General features: G+C 34.2%; 1 protein-coding gene across 1 annotated transcript; it reads right to left on the reverse strand.

Annotated features, from left to right (window-relative positions):
• Nucleotides 1–541: 541 nt before the first annotated feature.
• LOC131841438 (serologically defined colon cancer antigen 8 homolog) lies at nt 542–15,628 on the reverse strand. The gene is made up of 16 exons (XM_059189757.1): nt 15,513–15,628; nt 13,334–13,451; nt 12,181–12,355; nt 11,081–11,208; nt 10,430–10,609; nt 9,924–10,058; nt 9,239–9,333; nt 8,561–8,720; nt 7,979–8,140; nt 7,264–7,369; nt 6,712–6,845; nt 6,003–6,107; nt 5,477–5,570; nt 4,934–5,051; nt 2,155–2,243; nt 542–1,691 (listed from the first exon to the last, which is right to left on the reverse strand). Exons 1-16 carry the CDS (start codon nt 15,626–15,628, stop codon nt 970–972), a joined length of 2,637 nt encoding a protein of 878 aa, XP_059045740.1. The 3' UTR covers nt 542–969.
• Between the last annotated feature and the right edge of the window lie 1,696 nt (nt 15,629–17,324).

The following is a 17,324-nucleotide window of genomic DNA, read 5'->3' on the forward strand; positions in this document are numbered from 1 at the left end:
TGGCACTGTGTGAATTGTTGCAGAGCTTTTATTATGGGCACTAGTAGTAATACATACAATTTACATAGAAAACACCAGTTACACCCAGACCTCATGAATACAAATGTCTATACCATGCGAGGACTTGAACCCGCGACAATCGAAAATAAAGCGGTTTACCTAACCGCTAGACCTCCGAGGACGTCAATCGTTATGGATGATAGAACGGTGAAGCCACCTTCGATAATGGTTGCTAGCTATGCACTAGCGGGTAATAGGCCGAAATAATGTTCACCAGATATTTATTAATAATAAAGCTTTACTGGAACTGATAAAGTGGTAATAATAAAAAAAGCAAGTATCTATATCATAAACATTATTTTATTGAGCAAAAATATTACTTTGTGAGTCAATACATTTTCAAGTTTTATTATAGATACTATAATTGCGATTATTACGAAATTAATAAGATATTCTGTAATTACTTATTTTAAAAACTGAAGAAATTCATCATATTATTAATGAAATTGAAAATTATTTTAATTATTTACTATTTGACAGAAACTATCCGGCATTTAACAGAAAAAAGTACTATTTAGGTATTTTTATCTATAGTAATAATCGAATTAGTTGAGATCATGTGCACAATTGCATATGTGCAAAATTATGGCACGTTGTACGAATGAAGCTATAATTATTTTTTAATTTCGTCCATTCTATGAATTTCAGTACCATAATCGCAAAAAGTTATTGCTTACGTAGTGATTATAGGCATTCTAAATCCCTAGTCTGATTTTTTCCCATGCACGTATCATGCCCTCACATTACAGACAATTCTAATCGACAATTGTTTTAACAACTTGTCTAACATTGAAAGCCTAAAAATATTCATAATTACTCCCTATAATGCTAACACAATACATTATAAAATAAAAATTAAAACGATAACAAATATTGCACAAAAAATAAACGCAACTCTTATAAATGTCGCTAACTTTGACTATATACTTTTTCATTAGGCGAATTACTTCTTTTGCTTTCACTTACAACATTCTGTTCTTGACTTATTTGGTCATTTGCTATTTGATTTTCTGTACCGTATTCTTGATTGTACCCGGTGTTATCATAATTTTGCTGATTGGCGTAGTTTCCATCAGTACCGTAGTTCTCATATTGTCCTTCATACTGTGCGTTAGGATCGACATATTGTTGAGGATATTGTTCATAATTCTCGTACTGTTCAGTGTAAGCTGGTTGCTCATAATTTTCTTGGTATTGTTGGTTTTGATATTCAGTATCAGCAGTAACAGGGGCTTGTTCATAACTCTGATCGTAATTAAAATTACCTTCTTCATATTGTGGTTCTTTTTCGTACTCTTGGTTATGCTCAACTTCCATTTGCTTTTCTTCTTCTTTGTGTATTGTTTCTGGATCTTGAATAACATCTTGGGTTGGTGTCAATTCTGCATAATTATTAGCGGTTATGTCTTCAGTGTTTACTGTATCTTGATGTAATGAAGTTCTAGAGTCTTGCCTTACTGTTCTAACAGCTTGGTCGTTGTTCCTGTCAATTCCGTTTGATTGGATGCTTGGGAGCGATGGGTCTCCATAGTCGGTGTATCTGGCGGCGTCAGCTCTGGTATTGTCTGGTCTGGTATTGGGCGTGGTATGTGGTACATCTCTGCTGGCTGTGGAACCGTACGTGGAAGGTGCTGCAATAGATATTATATATTACTATTTTTCTGTGTATATACAAATACATCATCATTTCAACCCGTGCATCGTTCATGACTGATTGTGGTTTTTCCTGCTCTTCTTTTATTATTTTTATACAAATATTGAACCAGATTTTGTGTATCTTTAGAAAAAAAGATATTTTCTTATCGGTCTACTGCAAGCTACAAAAGTTTCATTGTATATTATTTTAAGTAACTAGAATGTTAAAATAGTTAATGATCCACCTGATTGAAAGCAACCATTTTTGTGATTAACACCACAGACAATGCGACGTCACGTGACACTCGTGATACTGTTCTTATGTTGTTACTCATAAGGATTACTGTATCATGCCCTAGCATCCTGTAACCTCACTTTCTCACCTATCAAACCGAAAAACAGCTAACACAATTATCTAGATAGACGACCTTGTACAAGGTCTACTTCATAGAATCATACCTTGATAAGCGCTAGGTGAGGGTGTAGTAGCCGGTTGCAGCGACTTTCCCAGGCTCTCTACTTGACGGTGCAGAGCGGCCAGTTCTTCCCTGAAGCACACACACAGTGATAACACACGCACACGTGCATTAATAAATTCAAATACATGCTCAATTCTTTAGTTATTCAACATTCTACAATCTGGCAATGTCTTAATCCAGGTGCCGTCATCCAAACGGCTGCGATACCATAAAATAGTAAACCAATTATTTCAAAGTCTAATTTCAAAGGAAAATCTCCCATTTCTCTCATAAAGTTGTTGAGATTAATACAGGCAGATTATTCAGTTACCTAATTGTATGACTTATTTATTTTAACAACACAATATTAATTAAAGCATCTCATGTCATATAAATATCAAGTATTACAACACAAGCACTAATCTTTTAATAAATATGTTTTCAAATTAAGTCAAAAATATTTCAAATTTTACTATCATTGCTATTATACACTGATCCGATATATATTCTAACTACCATGCATATATTACATTACCATGCACACCAAAGACTTTTAATGGAATTTTACGCTTCAAATTACCCCTTACCTTAACTGGATCATCGTCAGAATCTCCAATTCTATCAATTGACAAATCGCTCAGATTCCTTGACAAAACACCAACATCATCTCTGGGCGTGTCTTTAGAACTCAAATCATCGGTTTTCTTATATCTATTTCTATTTGTGTAAGGGGATGAAGTATAATAAGTGCGGTCTAAATCGTAAGATGATCGACTATTTGGATATCCACTTAATGGGGTGTAGCTTCGGTATGGCGTGATGGTGGTGGTGCAATATTTCTTATGAGAAGACCATAGGTTCCTCAGTTTTCTCATAAGTTCAACATTCCTGCAAAGCAATTGGGTTCTTTCTGTTCTGAAAGGGAAATTGGTTGTTATATCAGTGAATGTGCTAATTTGTTAGACCAATCTGCAAATACAATAAATGTAATAGACTACTTAAATACTGTTCGTGCTATAAGTACCGGGTACAAATCTGTGCATGGTAAAAATTAAGCCGCTCTAAGTAGTTACGTAAGTATATAGGTTGCAAATACAATCGTTGACCGTAGGTGACTATGGCAAGACAATGACGATCTGATACTATATTAGTAAACATCCAAATAAGGTATATTTTGTAGTTAATACTGTTAATACAAATGAAAGGATTGATTCACTATTTTTGAAATATGCATATAAATGCCATTAAATAAATAATATTATTCGAACTATAAAATTCGAATGATAAATAAATTGGTAGTTTGGTTTTACTCTGTTTTAAATTTTGAATTTTATGCTTTATAAAAAAAATCTCGTTCATTCAGTTATGAATTATATAGTAGTTTTATTCAAATGATAAAATACATTAATTTAAAAGCGACATTTATTGCACAATCAATATATGAAATATATTTACTACCTAATTAATTTGTAATCATTACCCATTTAGATTTTGTAGTTGTTAACAATGTAAATAACTATAGCAAAAACATACAATACTGTCAAATATAGAATAGAGTACTAAAAAATTTTGATAACAATATTTCAAAAATTAAAACAAACTTCATCTTTAAATATTATTTTAAAACTACAAAAAACATCAAAAGCTATAACATCCATAATTTATACGTAATGCACATTTAATAAAAACAATACAAAATTGTCTAACAACGCAACTTTTAACATATAAATACAACTACCATTATCATATAAGTACACATGAAGTCGTATAATTATAATTTAAAATAGCAGCAATTTAAGTATCATAGTTAATTAATTTTACTTCACAATCTGGTAACGTTATATGAAAAACTAGGATTGGGAGACCTATGCTTCTCCAGCATCTACGATCTCTTCTCCAGTATTTTGATTTTCACTTTCAGATAATTCTTTATCTAGATCCACTTCGTTTACTTTATTATCATCTACTGTTTTAACTTCGTTTTCTGTTTGTTCTATTTCAGTCGTATTTATTGCTTCCATTTTAGACGCATTATTCTCATCTACAGCCACTTCTATTTCAGGATCTGTATTACTTGCAACAACTGAATCAATGTTCGTTTCAGTTTCAGTTTCTTTTATTTCTGACTGTGCATCATTTAGTTCTGAATGGAGATTTTGAGAATGACTCTCTACATTAACTAATTCTACTGTTTCACTTAAAACATTAACATCACCATCAATCACTTCCATGCTTATTGTATTACTAACAGCTCCATTATTTTCTGTTTCTATTACAATGTCTTTTACTCGCGATTCTCTTCTCTTCTTTTCTTTCTTCCTAGATTTAGGTATCAATTTTACACTAATGTCAACTTTGATTGGCTCCTTTTTCTCCCGTAAAAAGGGCTGTTGAATCATTAGTGGTAGATTGTATATCTTCTCTCCTTGGATGTTGGCGAGATCCTGATTTGTCGTTAAGGGCCCGACAATAATTGGCGGATAATTATTCGACGAATCGGACTCTTTTCCGGAGCGGCGCTTGGAACGGCGCGTCCCTACTGCTGGTTCTCTGCATCTTGTAAGGTCGCGCTGTGTTCTGATTGGTTGCTCTGCAGAGCCGCGACTCTGCGCATTGCCTGCCACCAATAAAAACACAGCACGACGTTAAGAAAATTCTTCAGTCATCTTAATTTTAAATGGGTAATGATTACTTCATTTTAATTGAATTTAAGTGCTTCGAATGGAATACTACAGAAACTGTAAACTCAACATGCTTAATAAGTTGAAAACGTTGCGTACTTGTGCCTACGATTTGCGTCGTCGAGCTTGTCTGTTAGCAAACGACATTCGCCGGTGAGTTTCTCCATCAGACTGTTTTGGGATTGTATCATGGACTCCAACCCAGCGACAGTTTTAGCTGCGGAACCACAATGTTCTTGCTTTAAAGATGATATATTTTCTTCTACTCAAAACCCCAAAGACATAATTATGAAAACTAAACTGGAAGACAAGTATATTCTTTGTCACGTTGTAATTCTTTATAAATGATGTTGTATTTAATAAAATAAACAATCTGATGAATAAACTATTGATAAAAAAACCAGTAGAAAGCCCTTTCACTATTTGATGTACATGCAAGCACAATAAATGAAAGGGTAAATTATGAATGTTTTGAATTTTAACTCAACTCTTCTAATTTAAGATTAAATACAGTTTTCATTGGTAATTTCAAAACATCAATAGTTTACCCATGACCACTATGCTGTTCCCATCTTCTCAAATAGGTATCTAAGTTACTTTATCCTAATGTGCCCGACACCTTATTATGATTAAACTACGTACCATGCTTATTTTCCATAGATTCCAGCATTGTTGACAATTCTTTCTCCTTCTTAATCTTCTGTGGAGATATCGGTGTCAAGTTTTTCATATTTAACTGTGAAATAAAGTTGTTCAAGTTTTAAAGGCCAAATTTGCTTTGTTTAAAAGTCATCATTTATAGGCCACCCATAAATTATGTCACATATTAAGACGGGCGACTTTAGCAGGATCACAAAGTAAGTGCCAAAATCATGACATTTAGGACCCACACTTCTCTCCTAGGGCGTATCTTACATTATGAGACATCATATGTGATTATAAGAGCGTTTCTAAAAATATCCTTAATTTCTTGTCCCTGTCCGTGTCTAAGTAGCGAACTTTGCAAAAGAGTGAACACAATAGATCTATGCAGATCGTGCTACAGATCTCTTTAGGATCGAGTAGAGCTCAAAACCCTTTATAAAAAAATACGGATGGCTCGTTATATAAATTTTCTTTTATACAATTCGTGAAATGTTCTTAAACGTTTTTATTGCTATTGACTTACTTCCTTCTCAAGTGTAGCAATTTGCTCCGTGAGACGTAGATTCTCTCTGCGGGAATGAACCAAGTCAGCATCCGCGCGATCCAAACGCTGACGGAGAGATTGTATCTATGGAACATGAAGGAAATTTCGTATTATATTATCTTACGTTGTAGAATGATGTAATTTTATCATTTATGTCTATGTAAGATTTTTTCAATTATTCTAATGCCGTAACTGGCCTTTACAGCTTCACCGAACAATAGGGGGCGAGTGCCAAATCCACGGAAGGCCAATTCTTGCATGACAAATACGACTTTAGATTGAGAGCACCAGTAGGCGTTCCAACCTTAGCTCAGTCGTCATTTCGATCCCCGTTTGAATTGGACACGGTATCGATCGGAGGAGAGATCGAATAGTTTTTTGAGTTCTTCTCAATTAAATTTATAGACAGAACTGGACGATATTAATAAAAAAAATACCTTAAGAAGCGACTAAAATGTCCAAGATGAATATTTTAAATTGATTATTGATTTTAAAGTATGCAACGATTTCGTACAAAATCTTGCTAGTTGTCATGTATATAATAAAGGACATAGAGTTTTTACATTTAAGTACTTAGTATTTCTGATGATCATCTAAAATTTAAATTATTATTTAGAAAGTACTTAAGTGCTTTAATCTATAGATAGATGAATGATTTGTATTTCTTATTGGTTTTAAGTTTCCAAACCTCAGAATTAAGGCGATTGGTTTCATGTTTGGCCTGTCGCTGCTGACGTTCCATAGCTAGTCTGGCGCTGGCCAGTTCCTCGTCAAGAGAAGCCTTCTCAGCATGAGCTTGGGCCAGATCCGCTTGCAGTGAAGCTGTAACATTACATTCATTATAATTTTATAGAAAACTAGCTTTCACCCGCGACCTTTTCCGATTTTTGGAGAACGATAGTCTATTTACGTCATCGACAAAAAACCTATCTTAAATCCAAATTGCATTAAGATTCGATCGATGTCAAAATATAAGAAGCCGACGTTCGTCTGCTCAGTCTTTTATAATATTAGTGCATAGGAGTGGTGGGATTGTTAGTAATAGAACCTCCATTATCTCTCTAACTGCTACCAATATATACTCCCACGCGTGGAAACTAACGCGGTTATTTCCTGGTGATTTCGCCACGATTCTACGATTATATGCTGTTTCGTAAATATTGCTTATGTATGCTCTGCTTAGGCTGGGGCTAGATGGCGTTATGTGAATTGTCCAGGATTATTATTATTATTAACCAACCTGTTTTATTCTTTAACTCCATTTTAAGTTCTTCCACTGCTGCGTTCTTCATGGACAGCTCTCGTTTAAGCTCATTTTCTTCTCGACGTTGACGTTCAAGATCAAGCTGAATATAATACATGTATGTATATATATATTACATATACAATTGAAATAAAATCTTAATTAACTATCTGACAGAGACTAGATTGGCTATTTTTTTTAATAACAAAATCTTAAATATCATTGCACTTTTTTTCGGACTACTAATGTTGTTGGCCGCAGCTTAACCGCAGCTATATGGGCGAGTGCAGATGGCACTCCAAACACGTGGAAGGACTTATAGACCGACTGAATGCCAACTCCTGCCTGACAGATACGACTTAATACGGCCATCGATACGGGTTCGTACTTCGGCTCAGAAATTCCAAACGAGTTTCTATCCCCGTTAGAATTGGACGGGGTAAGAGTATAAGAGTCTGTGATAGATCTACATAAATTGATAAACAAATTTATTTAATTTATTAACCGGGTCTTAACACGAATAATTTTATGGCAAATAAAGGTATTTACTGTCAGTCAGCTCGTGACCACGGCTAGTGCAACCTAGTCGAAACGTCGAGAGAGGTAAATACCTTTATTTGCCATAAAATTATTCGTGTTAAGACCCGGTTAATAATTTAAATAATGTATATTAAACACGAAAGTTTAAAATTAACTATTGATAAACAAATACCTGCAACTTGGAGACATTGTCATATTGAGCTGCAAGATCGTGTTGTAACTCATCGAAGTGTGCGTTATAGCGTTGTTCCGCTGCACTTCTCTCCTGTATAGCTCTGCGCGCGCCTTCGCCCGCTAGCTCTCGTATCTTGGACCGCTCTTTTGCAAGTTCATCCTGATAATATTGTTTAAAACTGCTTATTGACTCGGAGATCTCAGTTTAACACACCGCTTTACTTCTGATGGTCAAGGGTTCGATTCCAATGTTTGTATCGTACGATACAAACATTTGTTTTCATGAGTTCATACTCATTCACTTGTTTCTATCGATCTAGGTGTGTATGTATTTACAAAAAAAAATAAATGTTTATATCAGTTGTTAGTACCCATTGTGACCCAACTGACATAAATATAAAAATTCATACATGAGCCCTGCTTACCTTGAAACTCGATAGAGCTGTGTGAATTGTCCAGGGTCATTATCATTATTAAAAATAAATAAAGTACCTGACTCTGACGGTAGGGATACTCTTAAAAATATGAAGTGCACAAGAGGCCGAAAGGTCCTATGTTAATAATTAATATATTGTAATACCTTGAGTCTACGTATTTCAATTTCCAAATTGTTCCTCTCTTCCCTGAGCTGCTGTTCCACCACATCGGAGCCACGCTTGTATCTGCCATCCGAGTCACCATCCTTCTCTTCTAAGTTCAGCTTCAACTTGGATATTTGGTTTTCCAAGGATGACTTGTCTCTAGAAAAATTGTGTCTCATTTTAAACACCATATACTAGAACTAGACTTCAAAAAGTCGTCAGGTAAGACTGATGTACCCATACCTCAGTCTTACCTATTTCAGCTGCCAAGCAGGTTGCTTTTTAAGCTGTATTTTGGTTGTAGAATACGAAAAGTCTATTAATTTCAGGATAAAAGGCATGACATCTTAATCCAATGGAATGGTAACGCTTGAGTATCACGGGTGTCATGTTATAACGTGATGTTGGTAGTGATCATGTATATAGATATAAATTTATGGTAAATAAAGATAATTACCTCTCACGATGTTTCGACTAGGTTGCCCTAGCCTAGCACTAGTGAACACGGCTAGTGCAACCTAGTCGAAACGTCGTGAGAGGTAAATACCTCTATTTACCATAAATTTATTCGTAAAATACCCGGTTAACAATATAAACTGAACATGTTTGATCTGGGTTACTGTAACTGTAGAATGTATAATTAAATATGTACAGGTACAATATTGTAAACTACTAACCTTTGCAAATTATCGATTTGCCTTTTGAAGCCATCTAAGCAGGTTGTATCAACCAGCCCAGAGGCTAGTTTGCGTTTGTTCTCATTATTTTCATCCTTAAAACCAGACACACAAATATAAATTATATCAACAATAATATATGTTCACGACAGCTATATTATAAATGAGGTAGGCAGAGACATTGTTTATTTTCGACGTCGTGGTGAACGCAAAACTGACATGCCATATCGCGCTGGAAATATGCATTTGAAATCAACACGACAGGATGAAAATCTACCATGTACGAGTAAATCAGATTTATTTGATTTATTACAAGCGTTTCCATCACCGAAGAGTTAGTCAGAAAAACAATTGACATACAACAGTTTTTAGTGTCGTCTAGAATTCACGATCTTTGTTACCAAATGTATTTGCAAAATTTTAGGAGAGCAATCTCAGGTACTACCTCAGAATCCATCTGCAGCTCGAGCTATCTTAATGCACTTTTAGAAACATATGATCAAAAAGTTCCTTGTATATAGGCGAAGGTTACCACTTACCATCCGATTGGCCAACAGCCTGTTTACCATTCCAATTACATAAAAAACATACTAATTTTATAATATCTAAAAAGACATTGTGTTTTTTATATTTAGGATTACTTTAATTAATCCTTTGAGTTAATATACTTATATTAGATACGTACTTGTAATTTCTTCAAATCGATCTTCGATTGAGTTAACTGGGCCTCTAATTCGGCTATACGAGACTCGAAAACAATATTCGGTCCTTCGAGTCTGGTTGATCGATATTTCGACGGTTTCCTGGCTTTAGGAGACGTCTAGGACAATAAACAAATGTTATTAATTAACTTGAAATTAACCAAGGAATGCGATTATCATTACTAATATTATTTTGTGTCCGTGTTTTTGTGTCTTACAGTCAGTCAAACTTTTTAATTTATAATATTAGAATGGATAATTAATGAAAAGTATGCATTTCTCATCGTTGGTGGTGTATTTTATACTAAAGTTATAAACGCAAAAGTTTGTGTAAAACTATGGACGGATGAATACGGATGGATGGATGTTTGTTACTCTTTAAATTTTACAATAATATAGCTTATACACCATAATACATAAGCTATAAATTTCACGCGGGTGAAATCGTGCTTGTTGGTTGGCTGAGTAAAAGATGGTTGAATATGTTCACCTTATTGTTATCACTGTCCAATCCGGTGCTATCAGCCAGTTCGTCCAGTTCATCAGTCTCGGAGCCGGCGTTGTACGAGTGGAACATGCGGGTGATCAGCTTGTTCTTCTGAGCCTCGTGCAGGTGCTCGTTCTCTGATATCACCTCCTTTACTTTACCGAGCAGATTGTTCAATTCATCCTTGATATCAAAAATAAATCAACGTTAAAAACTGTTTTTTACGAATATCTGTTTAAAATGGGTCAAAGACAAATTAATTAAAAGGTAAATTTTATAAAATGACTAGGCCAGCGCACTGTGGATAGAGGCCATGATCTCGCTTCATGATCGTTTCTGGTCAAAAGATTTCTCTAACAATTCAGCGTTACCTAATACCAAGTTAAGCAGAGCTTAAGTTATGTATGGGTACTAGATATCTAATAGAAATACTAAAATACATTTGTTTTGGTATAAATACATACACAATATACATAGAAAACACTTATACTCATGAATACAAAGTATGCATCATGTGAGAAATCGATCTCGCGACCATTGGAAGAAAATCAGCGTGTTAAGATGTTAGATCAACTCCTGCCGGACGATGGATACCAACTTACAGTCGTGTATCGTTTATTTGCCATTCCAGTTAAGTAAAAATAATACACTTACTCTACAGTATTGACTTTCTCTCTCTAATTGCTCGATGTACTCTTCCTGCTTCTGTATGAAGTTGATGACATCAGGGTTGGTACCGCCAGATAACTCGCCTGCAGAGGCCGCCGGCGCCGCTGCTGTGGCTATATTTTCAAATATCATCTTATATATAAAATTCTCGTGTCACAATGTTAGTTAGCATACTCTTCCGAAACGGCTTGACCGATTTTTATGAAATCTTATGTGAATATTCAATAGGTCTGAGAATACTATTTTTAATTGGGTTATCCAACCCTAACATTTTTTTAAATTTAAATTACAACCCTAAACTTTCACTCTTCTATCACCAACCCCTATTTTTTAATAGTGATATTTATTATTGAGGAATCCTATATACATAGGTATAGCCTATTAGCATACACGCTAAGACCAATAGAAATGGAGCTGCAATTAAAACTATTATAAAAATGGGAAAAAGACGATAGATAAAGATCGAAACAGCTCTTTATCATAAAATCAACTCTATTCCGATTAACTACATAATAAAGTAGTTGCTTACAATTCTCGATTGTACCTAACAGTTTAAAATCGAAAGATTTGTACAACAGCTAATAATCCCTTTATATCCTCCTAAAGTTTAGTGTTGAACTAGTTGACCCCACAATTTCGTACCCGTACGGACCAGATTTAGACGGTTTTTCTTAATTTGCGCTAATAAACGCACAGACAAACAGTTCTGTGTTCTATTATAGTGATGAATTCCCGCAATAACAGTTTTTTCGAATATATATTTCATATCTGTACACGCGATCAGTTCCATTTTTATAATATAGTCTATAAAGACTAGCAACGGCTTTTTTTATTACAATAATTTAAATATCTTTAACAAAAGTAGCATAAGTTACTCCTTATAACATTAACTATCTAAGAGTGAAAGTGTCATCAAAATCGGTCAAGCCGTCTCAGAGATTAGCAAAACCAAACAGACAAAACCAGACAAACTGTTTTTTTTTAATTAATTTATTGATGTAAGAATCGCATGTACTTTCATATGTATTAAGTAAAAAGCTTATAGTTTGAAATTACAAACTGACATTTAAATTTGTGCAGATTACCTGTGGGGACATGTTGAGGCGTATAATTGTTAAGACTGTCAGCGTATAGCGTCGCGTATTTAGCCGTCAACTTCGGCCTGGGCTTATATTCTGATAGGTACATATACTTCTTGTCGAGGTCCCCGTCCGACTCGTCTAAATTCTTTATGGAAGCTGAACCACCATAGCTGCGTAACTGTACGATCAGAAAATTTGGAAATTACAGTGCGGTTGGCTTCGGAGTTCACTAATATGCTATCAACCTTCAAGATGGAGGGGGAAAAGTGATTGTTAGTTATGTGGATTCATGACCCCATAACTAGCAATGTACCATGTCAGATTGACCTCCACGCGGTACCCCCTGGAAACTATCGTGATAAATTCTTGATAAATTTGTCACGATAGGCTGACAGACCTGACCTCATGCTCATTTTATCATCCTCCACTGGTGTCCCGCCAGCGTAAACCATTAACGCAGGCGGTAGCACCATTGCATTATCATACATAAAAAAAAACCTTCAAGATGGCTGGAGGAAGGGGATTATTATAAATGAGGACTAATGGCCCCATTCCTAACAATATATCATGTCAGATTGACCTCCTCCACGCGGTTCCCTATGGAAACCATCAATGTAGTTCCTGTTGAATTGACCAAGATGTGCTAACTGACCTGACCACAGGCTTATTATATCATCCTCAATTGTTTCCCCGCTAGCGTAAACCATTAGTGTAGGCGGGTGCTCCATTCCTTTATCATCCATTAAGAAAAAAACCTTCTCGATGGCGGACTACTACAGAATTCTTATTTACTAAATCAAACACAGTGTTTCTTGCTTCTTAGCCTCGCCAGAGTCAGGGTATTTTTAAGCATTTTACAAAAACTCCGGCGGCCTTATAAGCTTAAACAAACCCTAGAAACCCAATGTACGTTATATTTAAGATAACGGTGGTGATTTTTTATTCAATCCATTTCCTAATTTAATCTTTTTATGACTGTATACTCGACCAAGAAATAAAATTGGGTTTCTAGAGTTAAAATTAAAAAAATATTATGTAATATATGAAGATTACACAAAGGATTAATCTTATATAAATTAAAGGATTAAACTTACATATTGTTTTTACTTTTTAAAATAGACTAAAAACAAATAAATTAGAAATGCACTATACTTACACTAGGCGCATAGTTTCCAGATAAGAAATATCTCAATTTAGAAACAGCTTCTTTGTATGCCAATTCTGTATAATCAGGGATCCTTTTTAGCCCATACTCGTTCAATTTCATCGGCCGCCTATACGAAAAGTAAGAATACATTTTTTTTTTCAATAAAAAACTATTTTAATATTTTATCCAATAAATGGAAAGGGAAAGGTACAAGATCACATAGCATTATATAAACTTTTTTAAATTAAATCACATTTTGAATTTGGAACAAAGAAAAAGTTTCAATAAAAAATAAAATATCAAATTTCGAAATTGGAAGTTAGCTTGCGCATTGCGCCAAGAGTTTGTTTGCGTTGTGAGGGTTTTGTTTTAATGACGGTATCCGTAGATGGAGTATTGATTACGTTAAACAAAGTTGCCATGACGACGGTTGTTGACGATAACAAATGCACATCAACCGTAGAGCAGGTAAGTGCAAGCGGGACATAATATATTTATGATTCACCATTTGGGGGATTAGTAATTGGTTTCAGAAATGAATTTCAGAATGTAGGCCACTCGTAATGTAATAGCTTGAAAATGTTAGGCATCGCGTACACGCAACGTATATACGCGAATAAACACAATTTACATTTTGACTCGAAATTATTAAAATAACATATAAATAAACATATATTCACGACTCTTATTCCAGATAGGGTAGTCAGAGGCGTCCGTTACCGACGTCGTGGTTGCACAATTACAATATCCATAGTCAACTGAATAGATATTAGTGATTATTCTATTCTATTCTATTCTATTCTATTCAATCATTCCTATGCTATGTTGTCTGAACGAGCCTTTCAAGTGTTGCGTTTACCACAACATTGACAGTTCACAATACCTTTGACTACCCCTTCTGGGATGAAAGCCGTGATAAAGTTTGTTTGTTTAAAAAATTGAAATTACTACTAAGTACTATAAAAATATTTATTTAGTATATTATTAACGTTGTTTTTTATTGTGTTATTCTGTACCATAACGGCGCCGGTGGAGTTTTGTTTAAGTTCCATCTATACATATAAATAAAATTGGAATATCTGTTTGTAATATTGAAATAACCGTTTTTTACTACATGCGTATGAATATAAATACGGTGGTACATATACCAAAATAACATTTTTTTACAATTTTTGTCTGTCTGTCTGTTTGTTCCGGGTAATCTCTGAAAAAGTTGGACCTATTTTGACGGGACTTTTTTTAGCAGGTAGCTGATGTAATAAGGAGTAACTTAGGCATTTTTATTTGCAAAAAATATTTTATTTTAGAATAATAAAGTTAATTTACTCGCGCACGAAGTCGCGGCAACAGCTAGAACTTTCTATAAAACGAAAATCTTTATTTATACCAATAAAATTTGTGCATCTAAAGAAGAGACATAATGTAACGTTGTGTGTTAAAATGTTTATTCTTAATATTTTTGCAATTTATTTAGGGAAGTTTTAGAAATTTTTGCAATTTGGTTCAAATTGCAAAAACGTCACTGACAGAAGTTACAATATATACTGCTTTATTTACGTTGTTATTGTTATACGCGTTCTTGGAATAAAAAAAATCTTAAACTAAAAAATAACAAAACCTTTATAAAAAAAATTGCCTTAGTTAATCCATAAGTTACGTAACACTCATGTCACGATTTTGTTACAATTCTGAACAAATTTGTTTATTTAGATATAAAATAATAGATGTCACGTAATTTAGAGCCATTGGTTAAACTTTGTCGACCTCTCCCGTATGGCGTATTTTATGAATGGCCCCTTATAGAATTATTATCTCACAAGAACTGTCAAGAATTTGTCGACCGTTTCTTGTTCTTTTATATTGTTAATCCCGTAAACATAAATAACTCGGTACATAAATTTCAAACTAAAACCTTTAGAATACAAACCGAGAGCCTTGAGATAGCCTTGGAATAAAAATTCTGTAAGGGGTCTATAAAGAACCGTTATTAGTTTATTTCTATCTTTACCAAGAAATACACTTTATAAATTAATAATTATTATTTTAAGAAATTTATTACATTAAAAAATCAGTAAAAGAACACAGACCTCATTATTCAAAATAAACCAAATTTTTGAATGATTAAATTTGTTTTCATGAATAGATCATAATTTAAATCAACTTTTTTCCATAAAATATATAAAAATACCTTATCTTAGTCCTTCGTAATTTCCCGTTCATATCCTTATCTGAACAGATACTAGAGCCACTCTTCCCTTTATAACCCGCGGATTTTGACTTTCCCAAGTAATTAGTAGAGCCCATAGTTCAAAACTACCAACTACCAATTACCAACTTTCGAAAAAAATACGAATATTATCTATTGGCAAAATTATGTAATCAAAAATCGTATACAGTGCCACGTAACGTTATGCAATTTGAATTTGATTAATCTATAGACGGAAAATTTCAAATTTAGAATCCATTGCGTCAAGGAAGGCGCGACGTCAGAAATGGAATGAACTTTTTTAACCATTTTCGAATTTCCTGTTTTCCGTTCCTGTCGCTCGTAAATGGAAAATAGATCGCCGCTTTCATTCTAACATAAAAGTTTTCCTCGGGATGAGTTTAGACCAAGAGACAGGGTCATGTGTTTTGTTAATCTCAATGACCTTCCCTAAGTATATACCGCACCGATTTAAATCAGCCCGAAATATTTATATTCAAATCGACTCTGATATTGTATGTATCTCTATTAAACCATTAATCAATCATATTTAGAAACTCCTCTAGTTTATAAATAGAGAGATGTATAGATAGACCTATACATAGTAGAAGAGATTTTATCACGCACCGGGACTATATATTTCATAAATATTTAGAATTAAATACATAATTTTGAAATCATATTATGAATGAGAAACCTATTGCTACAGCACTTATGAAAAAAATACGAGACGCTAGAACTATCTCTTGCAATCTATTCCTCAAAGAAAAAAAATGTTCTATTATCTATTGAATTTAATAATACTTTCTTTTCCACTCGTCTAGATTTCTGAACGAATTTTGTCTTCCACATGAGTTTTTGTCTCCGCGACTACGCGACAGGCAGTGTCTTGCGTGTCATATGTACTACGATAACTTTTTGGAGGGAAAATCCGTCTGCGATCACGCTATGACACCACAAATCATACGATGCCTGCTCGTTTGCATAACTCGATGGGTGAAGCCTTCATTTAATCTATGTACATGTACTGAGTTTATTGTTGACTATCATGGTAGAATTTGCGAATTTTTTTTTTATATCTCAATTATTTACAATATTAGCTGATGATAATATGTCAATCTCAAATAAAATATATAAATAACCCTGGACTAATCATACAACGCCATCTAGTACGCAGAGCTTGTGTTATGGGTACCTACTAGACGACCGATATAAATATTTTGATATTTTTTTGTAAAGAGACATAGAAAACACCCAGAGTGATACAAACAATCAAAATCTTAAATACAAAATTTTGCATCGTGCAAGGATTCGAACCCGCGTATGTCGGAAGGAAGGCGGTATGCTAAATCACTAAACCTTAGAGATTGTCGTTATATATAGGAATATAATTGCAGAAACAGAACCTGCAGTGTCCCATTTAAAACAGTCTCATAAAATTTGTTGCAATCAATAAAAACAGGTCACTACAGTTCAGATATATAACGCTAAATACACCTGAACATATCACCCGATGCCTTCGTGGTGTAAGCCTGTGCCGGGAGCGGAAGGTTAGCGTGTTCGAATACATTACCGAGCGGCGTGCATCCCTGTCGCTGAAATATCATGGAAAATCAATACTGTAATCTAATCTATGTACGGTATTAAAACCATGATTGAAGTTACTAAGCTCAGATCAACAACGCAGTTAAGAGGGAACACTATATTTATATGAAGACACGTAGCTATGTTACAAATAAATACACAGATTCACGCACACATTTGCATCTAAAACTTAGAATAGTTTTAACATGC

The sequence above is a fragment of the Achroia grisella genome, unplaced genomic scaffold (assembly GCF_030625045.1).
Source record: "Achroia grisella isolate CSIRO2021 unplaced genomic scaffold, CSIRO_AGI_Agris_v1 utg170, whole genome shotgun sequence".
In the NCBI taxonomy this organism is placed as follows: domain Eukaryota; kingdom Metazoa; phylum Arthropoda; class Insecta; order Lepidoptera; family Pyralidae; genus Achroia; species Achroia grisella.